The 14312-nt window shown below is 42.2% G+C and overlaps 1 protein-coding gene across 21 annotated transcripts in view; it reads right to left on the bottom strand.

The window, feature by feature from the left end:
• The window catches only part of STAU2 (staufen double-stranded RNA binding protein 2), a 225159-nt gene that overhangs the window by 96129 nt on the left and 114718 nt on the right, over positions 1-14312 (bottom strand). The window contains exon 14 of one of the 21 annotated variants that reach the window (XM_078851515.1): positions 1438-1960. The exons of the other annotated variants lie outside the window; for them this stretch is intronic. Coding sequence (XP_078707641.1) covers positions 1904-1960 — 57 coding nt within the window. The 3' untranslated portion in view covers positions 1438-1903. Of the gene's footprint in view, positions 1-1437; positions 1961-14312 lie in introns of those variants that run through there. 21 annotated transcript variants of the gene reach the window in all.

Below are 14312 nucleotides of genomic sequence, written 5' to 3'. Positions count from 1 at the left end.
AAAACAGCAACATGGAGCCCGCTCAGCTCACCACTGCTGTTGCAAGCATTGTAAAAACCTCACGCATTATACTGCAGTATGTGTAGAACCTGGCTAAGAGACGGCAACACGAGGACGACTGTGAAGAGGACATGGACACAGACATCCTTGATAGCAGGGATGTGGCAACTGGGACATCATGGTGGCAGTGGGGCTGGTTGATACAGTGGAATGCCGATTCTGGGCCTGGCAAATAAGCACAGACTGGTGGGACCACATAGTCTTGCATATATGGGATGATTCCCAGTGGCTGCGAAACTTTTGCATGCGTCAGGCCACTTTCCTGGAACTCTGTGAGTTGCTTTCCCCCACCCTGAAGTGCAGGAATACCAAGATGAGAGCTGCCCTGACAGTTGAGAAGCGAGTGGCGACAGCCTTGTGGAAGCTTGCAGTGCCTGACTGCTACTGGTCAGTTGGGAAATCAATCTGGAGTGGGCAAATCTACTGTGGGGACTGCTATGATTCAAGTAGCCAATGCAATCACTGACGTTCTGCTATCAAGGTAGTGACTCTGGGAAATGTACAGGTCATAGTGGACGGCTTTGCTGCAGTGGGTTTCCCTAACTGTGGTGGGACGACAGATGGAACGCATATCCCTATCTTGGCACTGGACCACCTTGCCAACCAGTACATAAACCGCAAGGGGTACTTCTAAATGGTGCTGCAAGCACTGGTGGATCACAAGTGACGTTTCACCGACATCAACGTGGAATGGCCGGGAAAGGTGCATGATGCTTGCATTTTTAGGAACTCAGGGCTGTTCGAGCAGCTGCAAGAAGGAACTTACTTCCCAGACCAGAAAATTACTGTTGGGGGATGTTGAAATGCCAATGGTTATCCTTGGAGACGCAGCCTATTCCTTGCTCCCATGGCTCATGAAGCTGTACACAGGCAGCCTAGGCAGTAGTAAGGAGGAGTTCAACTATAGGCTGAGCAAGTGCAGAATGGTGGTAGAATGTGCCTTTGGACGTTTAAAAGTTCGCTGGCGCTGTTTGCTGACTAGGTTAGAGTTCAGCCCAACCAATATTCTCATTGTTATTACTGCTTGCTGTGTGCTTCATAATATCTGAGAGAGTAAGGGGGAGACATTTATGACGGGGTGGGAGGTTGGGGCAAATCGCCTGGCTGCCATTTTGAACAGCCAGACACCAGGGCGATTAGAAGAGCACAGGTAGGCGTGCTGCGCATCAGAGAGGCTTTGAAAACCAGTTTCATGATTGGCCAGGCTACGGTGTGACAGTTGTGTGTGTTTCTCCTTGATGCAAACCCGCCCCCTTTGTTGATTTTAAATCCCCATCCTCCCCCCTTCGATCACAACTGGCAAAGGAAATAAAGTCACTATTGTTTTGAAACCATGCATTCTTTCTTTATTAATTAAAAAAAGGGAGATAACTGATAAGGTAGCCCGGGTGGGGTGGGGGAGGAGGGGAGGAGGAAAGAACAAGGGTACATTGCTTATTGTAGCCACACTACAAATCAAAACTGTTTGAATGACAGCCTTCTGTCGCTTGGGCCATCCTCTGGAGTGGAGTGGCTGGGTGCCTGGAGCCTCCTCCCACGGGTTCTTGGGCATCTGGGTGAGGAGGATATGGAACTTGGGGAGGAGGGCAGGCGGTTGTACAGTGGATGCAGTGGTGGTCTGTGCTCTTGTTGGCTTTCCTGCAGCTCCACCAGATGTTTGAGTATGTCCGTTTGCTCCCCCATTAGCTTCAGCATTGCATCCTGCCTCTTCTCATCACGCTCAGTTAATGCTTTCCTGGACTCTGCCACTGAATGCCTCCATGCATTCAGCTGTGCCCTATCTGTGCAGGAGGACTGCATGAGCTCAGAAAACATGTCATCGCAAGTGCATTTTTTTCACCTTCTAATCTGCGATAACCTCAGGGACGGAGATGATGGGGGAACATAGAAACATTTGCACCTGCAGGGGGATAAAAAGGGAGAGTAAAATTTAAGATGATTTTCTGAGAATAAAAGGGAGGCTCTTTCACAGTGAATCAAGCAATTCACAGCAGACAGCACATATGCTTTCGGTACAAGATTGCATTTTGCCTTTTATATTGAGCGCCTGCCGGTATGGTGACACATCACACACGGCTGGGCAACAGAATTCGGTTTCCAAGCAGACATGGTAAGCCAAAGGGTACATGGGTTTGGCCTCTAACGTCTTCATAACATGTGGGAATGTTTCCAACCTGCAGCACCCTCCTTTCCCATAGCAAGCAATGCCGGTTGGGTTTGCCATTTAAAAGGAGGGGCTGCAGTTTTCGGGTGGATGTGCAGCACACACCTCCCCCCACCCCTCCACTTGGCTATTTGAGATGATCCCTTTTAGCCCAGCGTGAACGGGGTCCTTTTACTGTTCCCTTACAAAAATTCCCCCATTTCAACCAGGTGACCATGAATAATATCACTCTCCTGAGGCTAACACAGAAAGATAAAGACCAAACGTTGTTTGAATATGACCAAAACCTAGGGCCATTTGCTGCCATGCTTTGTGCTGTAATGATTTCAGACTACTTGCTACTGGCCTACCGTGGAGGACAAAATAAGGCAGCCCTCCCCAGAAACCTTCTGCAAAGCCTTTCAGAGTACCTCCAGGAGAGCTTCATGGAGATGTCCCTGGAGGATTCCCGCTCCATCCCCAGACACGTTAACAGACTTTTCCAGTAGCTCTACTGGCCACGAATGCATCCCAAGTCTTCAAGGCAAATCAAACATTTAACACTATTGCTTTTAAACCCTGTACTGTAGTTACAAATGTGCACTTACCAGAGGTGCCTTCTCTGCCTTCAGAGTCGGGGATCCCGCCTTGGGAGGGTATTGGCTCCAGGGTGATGAAAAGGTCCTGGCTGCCGGGGAGAATGGATTCACCGCTTGCCTGCTGAGCATTCTCCTCCTGCTCCTCTTCCTCATCCACAAAATCCTCCTCCATGTTGCATGAGACTCCCCCCTTGCAGGTGTCCACGGACAGTGGTGGGGTAGTGGTAGGGTCCCCCCCAAGAATGCCATGGAGCTGATCAGAGAAGCAGCATGTATGGGGCTCTGACCCAGAGCAACTGTTTGCCTGCTTTGTCTTTTGGTAGGCTTACATGAGCTCCTTGACTTTCACGCGGCACTGCTGTGTGTCCCTGTTGTAGCCACTCTCTCTACTGTGCTCTGTGCAATTTTGGCATATATATTAGCATTTCTTCTTTTTGATTGGAGTTCTGCCTGCACAGATCCTTCTCCCCATACAGCAATCAAATCCAGTGTCTCCCATTTGCTCCATGCTGGAGCTCGTTTACAACTCTTGGGGGACTGCATGGTCACCTGTGCTGCTGAGCTCGCCATGCTGACCAAACAGGAAATGAAGTTCAAAATTTCCCGGGGCTTTTCCTGTGTATCTGGCTAGAGCATCGGAGTTGGAAGTGCTGTCCAGAGCGGTCACATTGGAGCACTCTGGGATAGCTCCTGGAGGCCAATACCATCTAATTGCGTCTGCCCCAAATTCGACCCAGCAAGGATGATTTTAGCGCAACTCCCCTCGCCGGGGAGGAGTACAGAAGTCCATGTTAAGAGCCCTTTAGGTCAACGGAACGAGGTTGCTTGTGTAGACGCATTCATTTTAAAATTGACCTAACGCAGCCAATTTCGACATAACCCTGTAGTGTAGATCAGGGCCAAGTCTCATTGCCTTCATTGGACTATTCATGGGCTTAAAGTTAAGTATGTTTGTTTGCAAGAACAGGGCCTGTGTTGTTATTACGTCACAATTATTCAGAGGAAGATTCCATGCACTAAACTACTGTTTGAAAATCAGGTAGCTTTATGATAACCAGACACTGAATGGAGCAAAAAAAAAGTCAGCTACGCAAAGAGACTTTCACACACTACAGCTTAGCTATTCAGTTTGAAGCACAAATTGTCTGGCCAAACACTCTCTTTCTTGAACATTTATTAGTTTAAAAAATAATATGAACTACAAAAAAAAAAAAAGGCATGTGTGACACTGGAGTTCATGTTTCAAACCAAAAAAGTCTGATTCAAAGTATCAGCAGGAGTCTCAGAATGCTAGACAGAAATAAACTGGGTAATAAAATGCCATTATGTTCAGCAATGCACAAATCTTTAGGATTGACAGGCCACCAGGGCCATTCTGTTAGAACAAAAGATGGTGTTTCTTTAAAATCTGCCCCTTGAATTCAAAGTGCCAAATTCTGCTCTCAACTACTGTAAATTTACATCATTGTAACTCTGATGATTTCAGACAGGTTACTCCAGATTTCTGTTGGAGAACAGAGAGAATGGTAAAGAATTTTGATTCTATGACAACATCTTTTCCTTCCATTTAACTTTTTGTTGAATCATTTATTTCTGCCACATTTCTCCTTACTATTTGATGTGTGTTAACTGTGTACTCTTGGTAATTGGATTTGCTATTTTAAACAGTAAGAGACCGTTTAAAAAAAAAATGGTGCTCATATTTTGGTCCACTTCTGTTCCAATGACAAATAGTGTTCAGAAGCTACACAATAATAAATTAAAAACTCTGGTTTACATATATACACTGATGAATTCAAATCATCTGTGACCCAAACTCAGACTCGGGAGTTTCTAGCATGTATTAGTCTAGCAAATAAGGTGTGAATCTTTTAATTCTCCTTAACACCCCCTTTCCTCCCCCCCCACCTTTTGTCCCAATGTTAGAATTAGCCACATCTGATAGGGAATGGCACATGAAATATCAAGTTAAAACATTGCTTACTGGTCTTAGTATCTACCTTACAATTTGACAGAGAGCAGAGTGGAGGGGGCATTCAGTGTAAACAAAATAAGGAGGGTAAAAAGGCCCAAAACATGAAAAACAATTACAAAATGATGGAGTATAAATACAAAAAGCAAGACCCAGATGAAAATATTTTTCTCAGTCCCAGACGAAAAAATAAGATATAAAAATAAAACGAAAAAAGTCACAAAAAAGCATTGAATCAAACTGTTTCCTGCAATGCTGGAGTTCCTTGATGTAGTGGGATTACTAAATATAGTATTTTACTAATCTCAGCAGGGAGCTGGCTAACTGCATGCCTGTCAGATGTTTCTAATGGTCACCCCCTGTGGAACAAATCTAAGGAGAGCATGAAAAACACCCACATTTAAAAAAGACCCCTTGCTAGATCATTAAGGAAAGATAAAGGCCTGTACATTCATATGTGATATATAACACAATCATTGTGTCAAGAAAACATATGTTTGATTAGTATGCTTCAGGTTCATTAATCGCTGTGTCCACTTCACAGCAGTGGGCAAAGTTTCCATTGTAGCTACTGCATGGAAGAGTAAAGATACTCGGTAGCTAAAAGACTGACAGTTCAGCACTAAATCTTGGGATATCCATAACATGCTCCCTTCTTGTAGAGCCCACATACCAGCTGTACTATAGGCTTAAATGTTTATTAAAACACGCAGTACTAGGTTTCTGACTAAGAAATAAACACTTGCTGCACCATAAATAGATAGCTTAACCATCAGAGTAAGGAAGCTGTCATAGGTTACCAGAACGGGTTTTTATATTGCAGGTTATAGTGCAGTGGACACTTAAGTTGCTGTATATAAAAACTTTTGTACATAGTGACCTGCAACGAGTAAAGACGGAAAAAACTTATTAGATCAGGACATAGTTCCCACAAAGAGGACACATCAGATATTTATTAAACTAATTCTGCACTTGATCTTAGTCAAAAAGGCTTGTGCCTCATTTATTTATATACCCTCCAAATGTAAGTCTCTTGTTCTCAGTGATGGCTGTGATTTTAAAAGCTCATGCATACATCCACTGTGCTCAGTCAAGTGAGAAAGGCCTAGCCATTGACCTTCCCTGTCTCGTCATTGTAGTCACTGTGATGCTCAGTTCCATCTGAGAGGAAAGCAGGGCTACAGCCAATGTTGTTGCATGGATCACAATGCAGCAAGATGTGTACAGTAACTTAATGTATCTTCCCTCTATTACTAGAGGATATTTGCTGGGAATTAAGGTGTCAGAATGGCATGCCTAAGTTCACATGTAAAACAAGCAATGACGTTTTCAATAGATGCCATTTGTGACTGCAAAGACAACTCTGTGCCTGAACAAGAGAGCCAGCCTTCATTTCCTACAAATCCAGTCACTGAGGGATATATTTATCTGTGAACATTAAGAAAATACTTTTATTGTACAAAGTTAAAACTTTTAAATATATCACCCACTAAACACTGAATAATTGTTTGTTTTTTTTCCAGGTTGATTGGTTGTATACAACCAATCAACCTGGAAAAAAAACAAACACATGAATTATTCAGACATGAAACACTGTAAAACACTATAGAGCAATGTAAGTCATACCTGACACGGTTCTAACACAAATGTCTTAGCTGCCTCTGATTCACTAACACAATTATTCAGAAAACAACTAATACATTCTTGGAGAGAAAAACCTAAATTCAATTTATATTTCAAACAGTCAAAGTAAATAAGAAAATGCTGCCAAATTTGTATAAAAAAAATCCCTGTGATCGTCTGTTTTCTTCATACGTACTGGGGAAAATGAGGAGTTTGTGTCTTGCTAATGAAGTATACAGGGAAAGGGTTTGCTTTAGAAAGTTTGTGGAGGAGCAAGTGACTGATGTAACTGTTTCTAATAACTGAGGAATTAAGGCAGGTTTGGAGAAAGAAACTTATTCATATTTTAAATAACATTTTGGCTTCAGCATCAACGGATATATGCTTTCACCTGCTCCTAATTTTCTTCTTGGTTATGAAGACTGTTTAAGTGAAGATGGAAACAGAACACTTATAAGCTGTCTATGTAGTGCAAGGGAAAGCATAAATTGGAGGTTACTATCTTGATGAGCAAGGGGAGTTGATCAGTGTGAAATTGCAAGCAGAAAATAAGCTCCCAGAATTTGCTGAAAATCTGGTGATAAACTATCCATTCTATTGTGGAGTAATTTAGGTATGCAACATTGTACATACAAAAAAACCTACCCCATTATTTTCATTCACAGAAGGCACATACATTTCACTTCTAAAAATAATGCTGTTTCTTTGTGCTCCCAATTTTTAAAATGACCAGACTTCTAATTGTGAGCTAAAAATCACTGTCTGGAAGCCTAGCCTCCTGTCTGCAATGAGGAACGTGGATTTTAATGGCAGGTTTTAGTCTCATTTCTTCCTCCCCTGCATTTCTTGCTACTTTTCTTGTTAAAGGGTTTTGGTTTGAGAGTCTAAGTTACGATATTATGGTTAAAACTAAGCCCCACCCTACTAAAGACTCAGCATCACACTTTTATATTTCTGCTAGCTGAGACTTCAAGAATTTCAGTTTTGGCTTCACTCCAATGTAAGGTTTGTATCTAACTTACCAAGTCACATTAGGATTTGCTCTAAAAAAAACTTGGCAGGGAGCAGAGCCTGGCTTGTTTAGAACTGACTACAATATTTGGAGAGATCATGACAGCTTTACAACATTTTTTTTCCCACACAAGTGTGTTGGTTATGAGACTGTAATTTACATTTCTTCATGCACAAAGTTACATGCAGGCATTTGGAGGAGGATTTCAGTTACCCTTTTCAAGATGCTAATAAACGCAAAAATATTTTATTCAATGCACCAGCCCTGAATTCATTTGCACAGTTCCTCTCCACCTGTCCTCCCTCACTGAACTTGAAACAAGAAGATTCCATTTGGCATTTTCTGAAGACAGAAATACTAAGGCATTAAATACTTTTAAATACTGGACTTTCTTCCTTCTGAGGGTGAGAGATAGTGATGGGCAGGGTAGTAGAAAGGAACTGCAGACATTTGGATGCGGGGAACAAAGATTTTGGTTTGGCACCTAGTGAAACTGCAGGGTTCATATTAGCAAACCTACACATGGTTAGAAATTAAAGATCAGTGACAAAAACTATCAGGAAGAGATGAAGGTTGATAGGTGCTAGGAAGCTTGGGATAATGAAGACTCTGTCAAGTGATTCTATTGGATTTATGTTCCTCAGTGAAGAAATAGGACTTTTATGAGACAATGGAAGCATGTGGTTAAGACTTTAGAGGTAGTTTTTGGATTAAGGGCTGTTGTTATTGTTAACAACATTGTAGTTATTATTGTGTTAGCCCTGTGGAGCATGGTGTGTTTAAACATACAGAAAGACACATCCCCTGCTCCAAACAGCCAGATTCTAACACCCTTATTCATGATGAGCATATTTTACTCATTCTATAAATAGCTCCACTGAAACCAATGGGACTATTAGAGTAATGTGCTAGTAAATATCATCATGGAAGAGTATCACAAGCTGATGCAAAGAGCTTTCAATCTAAGGCTCTGATACCACAGGGTGGATATTTGTACCTGCCCACAAACAGTAAGTTCCAGAATCAGGGCCAAATTCAAGACAAGATGTATCAAGAAAATATAGCACAAAGGAGGGAGGCATGGAAGGAGTATATGTGGCAGGGAAACCATAAGAATACAAGTCTCTAATGACCTCTTCCAAGCCAAAGCTCAGAACCAGTACTCCAGCCTCATCCTCCTTGACATGTCAGTTACAGTCAACCATGCTCTTCCTGAAATCTTGCTCTCTCCTGGTTCTCTTCCTCATTGCTCCTTCAACATGTCCTTCAGAGTATCCTCCTCATCCAACTTTCTGTGGGGGTTCCACTACCTCTATCCTTAACCCATTTCTCCTCTCCTGCTACAACTTATCTCTGAGCAATCTCATTCAAAAACACAAATTCAATTACCCTCTCACAGATGTACCTCTTTACTCCAGTCCTCTCTCATTCTGTTCAAACTAAAATCTCCTCCTGTCTCCCTCACATATCCTAGTGGATGTCTAGCCATCAGCTCAAGCTTAAACTAAAAGAGAGCGCCTAACACTCCTCCCCAAGCTCCCCCCACTGCTTTAACCATGTCACCCCTCTTGAACCCCTCCCTTTGAGACCACCTTCTCTACTGCATCAAACATAAGCTGCTTCTCTTCACTTTCAAGACCCTTCACAGCCTATCCCCACTCTACCGATCATGTCTCATTCACTATCAAGACATTGACTCTCACCTCTGTCCAGTCCATAATACCAGCCTCCATCACCCACTTGTTAAATTTTCTAACAAGCTCCCTCATTAGCCACCTTCAAAACCCTCCTTAAACACTCTTTTGCTGTAATGCCTACAAAACACTTGACAGCGACCACGTCTGGTGTGCTGAGACCACAGTCTACCTTGCTGACCAACACTGTCTTATTGTTTCCTTGTACTCCCCAGCCAGTCTGTCTGCATCCATCTGTTGTCTCTTGTCTTATACTTAGATTGTAAGCTCTTTGTGGTTCCTGGTCCTTGACTGGAGCTCATAGGCACTATGGTAATACAAAAAATAAAAATCACAACAACATATGGTTACATAGACTTACTATGGGCATACCTCACTGGTATCAAATAAGTTTCTTTTATATATGTAAAAGAAAATAAACATCAGCAACCTCCACTGGCCCTTTGCCACTGTTCATCATTAATATTAATGTCTGACTTGTCTCAGGAACACTTTTAGTATGAATTTGAATCAGTGGCTCACAGCATCTCCGTGATAAAGTGTTGTTCTCAATGAGGCCCTAATCCCACAACTGACAGCAGTTAGGTGGACTGCTGTGTTTGTACAGGTCTCCATTGATTTCAGTGGGGTTCCTTGCAGGCACAGCAGTCTACCCACATGATGCTGTAGGATTGGAGCCTTACGTATTTTTTTGCCCCTGGTATGGATGAAATACAATTTGCTTTAACAGCTTTCTTTCAAAACTTATCTAGATTGGGTCACTTTAGATAGCTTGAAAAGCTTTTTAAAAATCATTTTATCCTAATTATGGCCTGACCACTCTGGAGGCAAAACCTTTTTCAAAATATATTTTTGAAAGATGTTTGCCAATGCATTTCATTAACGATGCCAGGAAGCCTGGGGTTATAATTTCCACAACCTCCTTTCCTTTATGTATTGTTTATACTTTTCCTCTCAAACTGGCCAAGAGACTTTTGTATTGTTCCAGTACTGGAACATTTGCTAGGGGTCCAGTTTCCAGGCCAATAATAGCTACAAATATTTCTGCCATTAAAGGATTGGAGTCAAGAACCGTATCATTTGGTTTTATGTTCTAGATTTCGTCATTTGGTTCCATTCCCCATGATCAGCATCAGCCAGACTTTCCCCAAGAAATAATTCTTTAGGACTTCTCCCCTTTCCATGGAAACTTTGAACATATGTGCTATTATAATTATTAACTAAAGCTACAATGAAAGTTACATCCAGGTTTCTGTTATAACCTCCCGTTTCCATAAGTTCTTAATTTTTCTCAACCATTTTTTTCAGGCTGAAACTTTGCAAGTTTATCTTAGCTGAAAGTTTTTTTAAAGGAAATTCTGAGGAAAATCTACCAACCCTTTTTGATTGTTCTCTGGGGAGAATGGAAAAATATTTTTTTCAGTTTACCACCCTCCCCAACCAAATGACCAGTAGATCGTTACAACTGAAAAATGTCTAAAATTCAAATTTCTTCAAACTTTGTATTTGGCTAGACCTCCTTGAAGAAATGCGTCTCACCCATCATTTCATTCTGCTTCTTGAGAGTGCTTTGGACTGGCTGCTGGAGAAAGTGGTAAGCAGCATTGGAGAAGCTTGTTATGGCGGGGTAAGGAGGACAGAAAACAGCTGTGGCAAGAGTGGGAAGTGTCTTCCTCCGTTCTAGCAAGTTGGAGGGAGAATGAGATGTTTCCTCTTATACAGCAGCGAGGAGGAAGAAAGGTTTTTTCCCCAACAGATGGGTGCAAGTAGGGAAGAGTAAAGCCTTCCTGCTCCCAGCAGCCAGGAAAGAGGAATGGAAATGTAGGCAAGAGAGTGATGAAGCTCCCATGCCCTCTCTTCCAGAAGCTGCAGGTGGAAGGGAACTCTCAATTTGTAAGCCAAGGTGATATGTAAAGGTGCGGCTTGTATTTTGTAAGCTACCTGAAACAAACACTCTGACAGGAAATGCCCTATGATCTCCTGCCTGGAAGCCAGGGGGCCTTCTTCTGATTGCTGTTGCTGGGCCCTGTTTGATGGACTCCCTCATCTTCTACCCCAGTTGACATTACTGCTCTGTCCATTCTTCCTATGCAGCAAGAACATCCTGTTCGGAATGAGATGACACATTGAATTTCTTCAGTATGCTACCAGATCAGTTCAGCAGCATAAGAACCATTCTGTTTATTTCTGCTCTTACAGCTGTTTGAATTTGGGGTAACTGGAAGATGCTCAGTAATTTTCTTGGTTGTTTTTATCCCTAATCTAACGAGCACACCCAGTAAGCAACTGTATGTCTGAAAGGTAACCCAGAGAACTTTGTTCTTCAGTGTCCAAATGCCTGGTAAATATCTCACTGGTGCCTACTTCCTATTTATCACTGCTACATTTTTGTGATATTATGCGTTTAAAGATAACTTCAAAATGCAGTAGTAGTGGCCAGATCCTTAACTGATGTAAATTGTTGTAACTCCATTGACTTCAACAAAGCTATGATGATTTACATCAGCTGAAGATCTGGTCCTAGGTTTTCAGCTAGAAGCTGATGTGAATGAGAGGGTATCAGAGAGCAAATATCTTGATGAGGTTAGAATAGAATCATAGACTTTAAGGTCAGAAGGGGCCATTATGATCGTCTAGTCTAACCTCCTGCACAATCTCACCCACCCACCCCGTAACAAACCCCTGACCTATGTCTGAGCTACTGAAGTCCTCAAATCGTGGTTTAAAGACTTCAAGGTGCAGAGAATCCTCCAAGTGACCCATGCCCCACGCTGCAGAGGAAGGTGAAAAGCCCCAGGGCTTCTGCCAATCTGCCCTGGAGGAAAATTCCTTCCCGACCCCAAATATGGCAATCAGATAAACCCTGAGCATGTGGGCAAGACTCACCAGCCAGACACCCAGGAAAGAATTCTCTGTAGTAACTCAGATCCCACCCTATCTAGCATCCCATCACAGGCCATTGGACATATTTACTGCTAATAGTCAAAGATCAATTAATTGCCAAAATTAGGCTATCCCATCATACCATCCCCTCCATAAACTTATCAAGCTTAGTCTTGAAACCAGATATGTCTTTTGCCTCCACTGCTCCCCTTGGGAGGCTATTCCAGAACTTCACTCCTCTGATGGTTAGAAACCTTCATCTAATTTCAAGTCTAAACTTCCTGATGGCCAGTTTATATCCATTTGTTCTTGTGTCCACACTGGTACTGAGCTTAAATAATTCCTCTCCCTCCCTGGTATTTATCCCTCTAATATATTATAGAGATCAATCATATCTCCCCTCAGCCTTCTTTTGGTTAGGCTAAACAAGCCAAGCTCATTGAGTCTCCTTTCATAAGACAGGTTTTCCATTCCTCGGATCATCCTAGTAGCCCTTCTCTGGACCTGTTCCAGTTTGAATTCATCCTTCTCAAACATGGGAGACCAGAACTGCACACAATATTCCAGATGAGGTCTCACCAGTGCCTTGTATAACGGTATTAACACCTCCTTATCTCTACTGGAAATACCTTGCCTGATGCATCCCAAGACTGCATTAGCTTTTTTCACAGCCATATCACATTGGCGGCTCATAGCCATCCTGTGATGGACCAATACTCCGAGGTTCTTCTCCTCCTCTGTTACTTCCAAGCGATGCGTCCCCAGTTTATAACAAAAATTCTTGTTATTAATCCCTAAATGCATGACCTTGCACTTTTCACTGTTAAATTTCATCCTATTACTATTACTCCAGTTTACACGGTGATCCAGAGCTTCCTGTACGATATCCCGGTCCCTCTCTGTATTGGCAATACCTCCCAGCTTCGTGTCATCCGCAAACTTTATTAGCATATTCCCACTTTTTGTGCCAAGCTGAGTAATAAAAAGATTAAATAAAATTGGTCCCAAAACTGATCCCTGACGAACTCCACTAGTAACCTCCTTCCAGCCTGACAGTTCATCTTTCAGTATGACCCGTTGCAGTTCAGTATTACCAGTTCCTTATCCACCTTTCAATTTTCATATTGATCCCCATCTTTTCCAATTTAGCTAATAATTTCCCACGTGGAACTGTATCAAATGCCTTACTGAAATAGAGGTAAATTAGATCCACTGCGTTCCCTTTGTCTAAAAAACCTGTTACCTTCTCAAAGGAGATCAGGCTGGTTTGGCACGATCTACCTTTTGTAAAACCATGTTGTATTTTGTCCCAATTACCATTGACCTTAATTTCCTTAACTACTTTCTTCTTCAAAAATTTTTCCAAGACCTTGCATACTACAAATGTCAAACTAACAGGCCTGTAGTTACTCGGATCACATTTTTTCCCTTTCTTAAAAAGAGGCACTATGTTAGCAATTCTCCAATCATACGGTACAACCCCTGAGTTTACAGATTCATTAAAAATTCTTGCTAATGGGCTTGCAATTTCATGTGCCATTTCCTTTAATATTCTTGGATGAAGATTATCTGGGCCCCCCGATTTAGTCCCATTAGGCTGTTCGAGTTTCACTTCTACCTCGGATGTGGTAATATCTACCTCCATATCCTCATTCCCATTTGTCATCCTACCATTATCCCTAAGCTCCTCATTAGCCACATTAAAGACTGAGACAAAGTATTTGTTTAGATATTGGGTCATGCCTAAATTATCCTTAACCTCCATTCCATTCTCAGTGTTTAGTGGTCCCACTTCTCCTTTCTATGTTTTCTTCTTATTTATATGGCTATAGAGCCTTTTACTATTGGTTTTAATTCCCTTTGCAAGGTCCAACTCTATATGGCTTTTGGCCTTTCTCACTTTATCCCTATATGTTCTGACCTCAATAAGGGATCTTTCCTTGCTGATCCCTCCCATCTTCCACTCCTTGTCGGCTTTCTGCTTTTTCTTAATCACCTCTCTGAGATGCTTGCTCACCCAGCTAGGTCTACAACTCCTGCCTATGAGTTTTTTCCCCTTTCTTGGGATGCAGGCTTCTGATAGTTTCTGCAACCTTGACTTGAAGTAATTCCAGGCCTCCTCCGCCTTTAGATCCACAAGTTCTTCAGTCCAATCCACTTCCCTAACTAATTTCCTGAATTTTTTGAAGGTAGCCCTTTTGAAATAAAAAACCCTAGTCACAGATCAATTTTTGTTTATCCCTTCATTTAGTTTGAACTGAAGTAGCTCATGATCGCTTGAACCAAGGTTGTCCCCTACAACCACTTCTTCCACGAGGTCCTCACT

The sequence above is a fragment of the Lepidochelys kempii genome, chromosome 2, assembly GCF_965140285.1.
Source record: "Lepidochelys kempii isolate rLepKem1 chromosome 2, rLepKem1.hap1, whole genome shotgun sequence".
NCBI lineage: Eukaryota > Metazoa > Chordata > Testudines > Cheloniidae > Lepidochelys > Lepidochelys kempii.
Note: the sequence above shows the minus strand (reverse complement) of the source record. Positions and strands in the feature narration are given on the sequence as shown.